The sequence below is a fragment of the Lonchura striata genome, chromosome 10 (genome assembly GCF_050655825.1).
Source record: "Lonchura striata isolate lonStrDom1 chromosome 10, ASM5065582v1, whole genome shotgun sequence".
In the NCBI taxonomy this organism is placed as follows: Eukaryota; Metazoa; Chordata; class Aves; order Passeriformes; family Estrildidae; genus Lonchura; species Lonchura striata.
In genome coordinates this window covers 19,084,360-19,092,260 of record NC_140712.1, presented here as the reverse complement: position 1 = coordinate 19,092,260, position 7,901 = coordinate 19,084,360, and the positions used below count along the sequence as shown (strand labels likewise).

Genomic DNA, 7,901 nt, shown 5'->3' with positions numbered 1-7,901 from the left:
TGGCTGCCAAGAAAACGGGTGAGGCACAGCAGCAGTGTGGGATGCTGGGAGAGGTGAACCCAGATTTAGGTGAGAAAAGCCAGAAGCCCTATTGCAAATGAGAGCAGGTCAGTATTATTGCTTGTAATCAGGGGTGCTCTGCCCTATGCACAGCAAGCTCTGAGCTTTGCACATGTTAATCAGATCTAGAGAGAGAACAACAACAAACCTGCTCCTGTCTGCAAACAGAGTTCACATGAAATTAGGGGGATAGATGAGCACAGCTGCATTTAAAGGCAGAGCAGGAGTAAGTCTGGAAACCCTTGTGAATAAAGAAACAAAGCTGTTATCACATCAGTCCAGTGAAGCATTCGAACATGTCTTTTATACTGACAACTCCCCACATCACCTGCCAAGAATAAAGCAAACATCACACCAAGAATGCCAAAGTCTGAAGAAAATACCAAGCCAAGCACACCCAGCTATGACAAACTCTCATATGGCAGCAACAGCTGTGGCTGACTTGGGGGCTAAAGCTTCACAGTGCTGGTAGGCTTCAGGTGGCTGTGGAGTGAAACTGCTGCTTGTGAGATGGAGTTGCCTTCCTGTGTCCCAGGACCTCAGTTACTGAGAAAAAAAGTGAGTCTGTCTGAGACACAAAGGTGAACCTTAAAGCACATTGCCTCCACTGCAATGTGAACATAAAACTGATGGGGATAGGAGGGGGTTCAAATCACATTCATTCCTTTTTTTTTTTTTTTTTTTTTTTTTTTTTTTTTTTTTTTTTGCAAGGCAAAAGAAGTAAATGCATCTCAGCCATTTGGAAATACTCCAATCACTTTCCAAATGTCTGCAGACCATCAACTCAATTTGGAAGCATTCTGAAGTGTAGCTAAGTCAGATAATGGAAGCTAATTCCTCTCTGCATCCTTCCTTCTCACCTTCTGAGCAAGGTGAGACCCAACCACAACGAACAGCAGCAGCACCAAGGAGTTTAGTGCATCTCAGAGGGAGGTCCCTGTTAGCTGAATTGCCAAGAATGGAAGGTTTGTGATATTCAAGTGATAATTCAAGTGATGGACTTTTCAGTCCCACTCTACATCCAAGATGTGCTGGGTAAAGTCAGAAAAATGGATGATTCCTATCTGTATTACAAGAAGGTTCTGGAAATGCATCACCTTGTTAACAAGGATGCAAAGAAAGAGATTCCAGTGTCATCTGCACCAGTTTTAGACTGGGGTCCCCTTTTGATTCCACTGGATCTATTCCAAAGTGGGATCTGAGCAAGGGAAACCCCAGCCTGAAGTCATGCAAGGCAACTGGTCAATCCCAGAGAGACTGCAAAATCTCACGTAGTTTGCTTTTCCAAACATCCCATTCCTTAGCAGACAGCCACATAAGGAACACAGTGCTTGGAAACGCCAAAAGAACATTTCTGCTGAGCCTGAGGCCTGAACAAACCCCTGAATTTCAATGCCCTTGAATATGAAGAAACAATTTTCACCACTGGATCTGGACCACACAGCACAGAGCATGCTCCTGTTTCTGCTCCTGGGAATGGGCATTTTTCTAACTCCATCCTTGTTTTTTAAGTTTCCTGCATGGTTAAGGCAGTTGCAGGACAGAGGTGAAGTGCTGACAGGTGAAGGCCCATAACGCAGTTTGGGAAGAAGGAGGATGTCTGACACTCTTCCTTTGTTGTTCTGTAAAAGAAATTGGGTTGTAGGCAAAAATGGCTTGTGGTTCTGAAATCAGAAAAACACAAAATGCCTGCTGGTGTGGATGAAGGGTTTGGTCTGTGTATTTTCTTTCAACTAAAGCTCTGTTCTTAAATCTGTACCAAAGCACTGACAGCAAAGCCCTTCATGATGCAGGCATCAGAACTAACCCTGGGAAAAAAAAAAAAAAAAAGAAAAGAGTGGGATGGGGGAAAAGATTTTCAAGAGTGCCATTATCAAAAGAAATAAAATAACAATCATGCAGGAATTTCAAGTTACAGCTTAAAAATAACATAAGTAACCCCATTCAACTGCATCTCCCACACATAGTAAGAGAAGAGATCAAATGGAAAAAGTAAAGAAAAACAAAAATGAAAATGTTATGTGCCCTGGAATCCTGTTTCTATAACTCCGGTCAAGGGAGACTTTTGACTGCAGCAACAAACCACAGCTCATGAACACTGGGAGTTTGTTTTACATCATATCAATCAGCACGCTATTCTCCTTCACCTTGGACTTTCAGAGGGGAAAATCATGAAATTGTGAAAGGGGTTATGAAATTTCAAGCAATCAGGCTTTTAGAAAGGTTCTATTCTGTGACATTTGTGTTTGAGTCTGAAAGTGTGTGTATAGTATAAAATTATGAGCTACCATTTGGAAAGACAGCAGTCTAAGTAATAAATCTGCAGAACGAAGAGAACTGTACAGAATGATTTCAAAGGCTTATACTCGACAATTATATATATTTTATGAGACAGTTATGCACCCCGTGCCTTTTTTGAATTCATTGTTTTATGGATGCAGTATCTCTTTTTTAGCAGATATACTAAACCAATGCAATGGTCTAAAAAGCATCATTTACCACCCAACATAAAAATGGCACTGCATAGCTTAATATTTGTTTTTTCCCTAAACTCCATCATCAATTGAGTGATTCTTAACATGGCTGAAACCCAAGAATTAAATATCTGCAATTACAATATTTGTTGAGTATTTGGCACAATGGAGTTTATTTGATACACCCTTTTTTCCTGCCATTGCTGTTGCTGAACATGTAATTCTGTGCATAAGTTGCAAGCACACATGTAAAGTCAATCAAGTGGAAGCAGTTTGATTCTCCGCACCCATGCTGCAAAGCAAAAGAGCAAAAATGTGCTGAACATGAGTGACAAGTTATCAACCCTCTGTAATTGTGCCAGCTCTGGGGTGTCCACTGCAGCAATGGACAAGGACTTGGGGAAGATCAGCCCCTCTGCCACCTGCATGGAAGTGACATCCAGCATTTGACTCAACATGCCAGGTTACTCCTCTAAACATCCTCAAGTTCACAACAGCTTCAAAATTCACACAAAAAATGAACTTTTAATTATGATGCTAACCCTTAAAGCCCTTCTGACATTTAGTCCATTGGAAACAAGTCTGGTTCCTGGGAAAAAAAAGTTATCAAATGCCACCAAATTGCACTGCTTCCCAGCAGGAATGTTTTGGAAAACAAAAATGTGCATACAAAATGAGCCTGACCCCCAGGCTGCTTGTGAGCAGATGAAAGTTTCCCCATGGATTTTGCGGGTTTAGGAAAGACTGCACTGCAAGAGCCAAGCCAAATTTGCTCCTGCATGGATGCTTTGTGGGGAGCTGAATGGAAGTTTGAGTTGCTCAATGCTGGCCAGCCTCTGCTCCCATAACCCAGCCCTCCAGAGGGACACTATTCCCTAATATACAAACAAAATGTGGCATCCAGGAGAGATTATGCCAACTTCCTCACATGGCTTTCACTGAAAGTCAGTGGAATTTCTCAGGTAAAAAATAAAACACCAATTGTGAGGGTTGAAGGATTAAGGTCAGTATTCCTCTCATCTTGTACACTCACACACACACGCACACACACACACTTTAAAGAAAACATCCACCACACAATTTCTAGATTGTAAATTATATATATATGTCTTTAAAAACTGGAGAGAACATCAACAGCCTCTCCACATATATATGTTTTCACTGAGTCACATAGAATATGAAAAAACTATATTATGTAAATCATCATATTATCTATAATTCTCCAACAGACAATTGTTTTTATAGAGACACAGTGCATTCATTCTCTTTTTTAAAAACATATTATGTGTCTTCATTGGCTTGGTAGCATATTAGAATGAAGGCGTATGGATAAAAAATGCAGAGGATTAAACAAACCCCTTGAGTCACATTATGTTTGGGTGAATTAAAACAGGATCCTTCCCCAAACTAGCATAAATAAATCCTCATGGGAAAGTGTCAGCGATTTAAGGGTTAACATATACTTGAAAACAATTTCAAAAAAACATCTTATTAGAGGACTACACAGATAAGTATTTGGAACTCATCCCCCTTTAAAAATGACAGCATGTTTGGCAAGTGTGAGCAGATGTCTTGAACTCTACTGGGTTTGAGATCTGAGCGTGGTTATTCACAGACAGCCACCAAGCTGCAATCTGCGAATAAGCCTGGCCTGGAAGGACTTGGATACCCCTGACAGCACTGCTCGCCACCGGGAAGGTTTCCAGCAGCTTTCAAGGAATTTATCGTGGGCTCGTGGCTGGTGACGGAGTGAGGCTGGTGGAAGGACTCCAGCACTGCTCCCTCTTTGCCATCGAGGACGCAGCAGGTTGGAGCAGCACCCAGCCTGGCCAGCCCTGTAGGGCTGCACACACCCCATCTCGACTGGGAAAGAACCTATTGCTGTTATCACCTTGCTGTTACCACCTTGCTGTTATCACCTTGCCTTCTCTACGCCCAAGCCTGTGCCCAGCTCTCCGCTGAATCTCTGCAGGTGCCCTCCTTGGAAGCTCATACTGTCACCAAAGGGGCTGGTACCCAGCCACAAGGGCTCCCTGCTTTCTCCATCACCCCACAGGATGTCACAAGTGATCCCATTAAAAGATGCTGTTCTCAAGAATCCTGGCTGGGTCTGACTTTGAGAAAAAGACAAAAGTTTCCCGTGTTGCCGTTGCTGTTTTGCAGTCGTTTCTTCTTTCCTTCGTGCTCTCTTGTTTTTATTAAAAAGGACCCTTGTATTATTAATATAGTTCACTCCTCCACAGTCACTATAAAACAGACTCCATGTTTTCACACCACTCATGATCTTCAAGGTTATAGATAAATTTTGTCCTATGTGGTTGATTTTGGGGCACCGAGTCCCGCCCCAGATTGTCTAGGGTGAGAGTAGAGGCAAAAAACTCACTAGTGCTGAGACCACCTTCGTGGTTCTTGATGTATCTTTTATAGTTTTTCCTCAAGCACTGCCAGGTGGTTGTGTACAGGATGAATGCAAAGGACTTGAGGGCGATGGCAATGCTGACATACAGGTATCTGTAGACCACGTTGTCATACAGTGCACAGGCTCCTTGCTCGCCACAGAACGTGCTCCAGAACAGACAGGTGGAGTCAATCCCGGCCCCGAAGATCAGCGGAGGTGGGATAAAACCTGCCAAAATAAGAGAGACAAATCATGCTTCGATGATCCCCGTGATAAAGAGAGAGGACGTGACTGCAGTGAGTGGAAAGAGGGTACTTTATCAAGGCTAATAGTCCCAGCTGCAGCCTGTGATTCTAATTTTTGAAGTTCTAAATCAGCCTGAATGAAGTTTGTGGATGAGCTTTTAGCTTGGACTTAACATCTATGGAAGAGATTCCTGCTGATATCAACATGCAGCAAGGATTTTATTCAAGTTTGAGTGGCTTTTATTAAGCTTCTTGGTTGCCTAATGAGACTAAGTGGAGGGTAAATGAAAGAGGAGGAGGACAGCCTTGCAGCTCATTTTCTTGAAGCTGTCAATTCTGCACTTTAGGGTGTTCACCTGAAGGATCACATAGCATTCCATTTCAGCACCTAAAATCAGCCTTGGCACTGAGATCCAGTTTAGGACTATACCCTGACACAGCAAAAGGTTTTATCTGAATCTAAGGAAAAGAAACAATAGCCTCTAATAGATGTCAAAGATGCCATCTGAAAAGAAGGGAAAATTTCAGAGTGCCATTAAATGAAATATCACAGCAGGATTCTCCCACAGCCACTGCAGCTAACTACCAATGAGTGTTTCTCAATCATAGTTTGCAGGAGAGCTGCAATCTTCAAGCAAAGTAATCACTCCAATCTCATTTAACTAATAAAAGAAATGCTTTTCTTGTCTACTTTCCCTCATCCTGCAGGGACACTGCAGCAACCCCCCATTTCCCATTAGCCTGATGGTGATTAGGACTTCCACGTTCCAGCTCTGTGCTCCCCAGCCAGAGTGTGCAGCACTGGGAAGAAATGTGAACACTCTACATATTATAACCACTTCTCTACCTTCTGCTGTATTTATAGGCAGAGGCTAGAAGCAGATAAACCCTGAAAAAAGCCCTGATTGATAAAGTCACTGCTGTTGGTTGAGACAGTGAGCAGAGGAGAGCATTGCATCTCCTGAATCCAACAACAGGCAGGCACAACACCCCCCTGACAGCATCAATGCATCCATAAGTGCTGTGATGCCTGAGACTCTATAAATACCTGTGACAGCAGACACAAGGACTGCAGTTTTTAGACAGGAAAGTGTTTAATCTTGGATCTAGTTTCATCATTAACCTGGATTTTCAGGCTTAAAAAAGATACCTTCCTTCAGCTTGTCACGAGCAAAGTAGTGACATTCATGACATGTATCCCAAGACTACAAATAAATTGGTTGTCTTCGCTGTTCTCTGTGGTAACTGAGATCTCTTTATTTTATTTTTTTGATGACTGGAGCTCTGCAGATTTTGTTTGATCTTCTTTATATGTTGATAAATGCAGGAATTAAGAAAGGCTATATGGGCTTTTGGTACTCATTTGAACCAATCATTAATAGCACAAATGTTGTAAATAAAACCAGATTATAAAAAAAGCAAGACAATCTGTTTGTTAGAAATACTAGTTCCAGTCATCATATTTTAAAACCTATCTATGTTCTAGAAAAAAAAAATATCAGCACCAGCTCTTTGTTCATCATTTCAATGACTGAAAAATCCAGGCTGGGCTAGTTCTGCTTCTAAGTTAAAAGACGCTTTTTTAGTTGAAACCTGTGAACAACCACATGCTCAACTTGGATTTTAAAAATTCAGCTGGGCTCTGGGCACAAAGAAGCAAGAGGCTGTGCTGCTGACTGCAGTTTGTGTGCCCAGTGCTGCTGGATGGCACTTCAGGAGTAATATCCAGATCTGGCAGTGACTGAGGAGCCACATTCTTTCTGTAATAACAGAAAACCACACTTGGATCACAATTTTGAGATGTGAGTCCCTACTTGTTAATGTGCTGAGAGATGCTGACACAAAGCTTTGGAGATGGGCAGGCTGAACTTCAGAGCTGCCATCCCCACCTGCTGGCTTCAGCCTGGTATCCACCATAATTTGGCCTGGAAAGTGCTCCTCCTAAGACTTGAGTAAGGACCTGTCTCCCTTGAACTCCAAAGCTACCCCCATATTAATGCAGTCATGTGGAGAAACCTTCAGCAACCAGTGAGTATTTCAGATTGTTTTTAGCAGAGGAGAGGACAAGAGACTCACAGTAGCAAGTTGGTGCTCAGAACCCCTGAGACAAGGGAGCTGAGCAGTTGCACTGCACACCAGAAACTCCTGCTGAGAGTGAAACATCTGGGGTTTTGTCACGTTAGAGTAAGAGGCAAACAACATGAGCCTGGAGGAAAAAAAATCTAAGGAGGTGCCCTGATAATCAGAGGCTCTTCTAGGATGCATGGTGAACACCACCCAGAAAAAAACACATCCAGGATCTTAAAGGTCTGAAGTTCTTTGCCATTCCAGACAATTCCATTCTGAACCTTTGGCTCCAATGGCACTGATTTACTCTCTTCTCTGGGAAACCACAGTAATGCTTTTATATGAAGACACTGTTAGGCTGCTCTCTCACAGCAGAATTCCTATGAAATGAGGTAATATATGCAGGAGGATACTGTGAGAATTCAGTCATGTTTCATGTTATTCCAGTGAATATTAAAGAGAGTAAATCATGCTCTACTTCTTACTGCAAAGTGTTGCAAAAATTTCTGCTATATATATATATATCTGTATTTCATAGCAGAAACTGTAGGGCTGCATAAAAAAAGGTGCTTCTGTCTTACTGAAATCTATTAGCTACGATTGCACCTTCGGGTCTCATACCTCTTGCATTTAATTCTCTCCTTTGGTGTAAGAAGC

General features: G+C 42.2%; 1 protein-coding gene across 1 annotated transcript in view; it reads right to left on the bottom strand.

Moving 5' to 3' along the window:
• Positions 1 to 3,614: 3,614 nt before the first annotated feature.
• SLCO3A1 (solute carrier organic anion transporter family member 3A1) overlaps positions 3,615 to 7,901 on the bottom strand; it is a 130,448-nt gene continuing 126,161 nt past the window's right edge. The window contains exon 10 of the mRNA XM_085588890.1: positions 3,615 to 5,160. Coding sequence (XP_085445016.1) covers positions 4,781 to 5,160 — 380 coding nt within the window. The 3' untranslated portion in view covers positions 3,615 to 4,780. The remainder of the gene's footprint in view (positions 5,161 to 7,901) is intronic.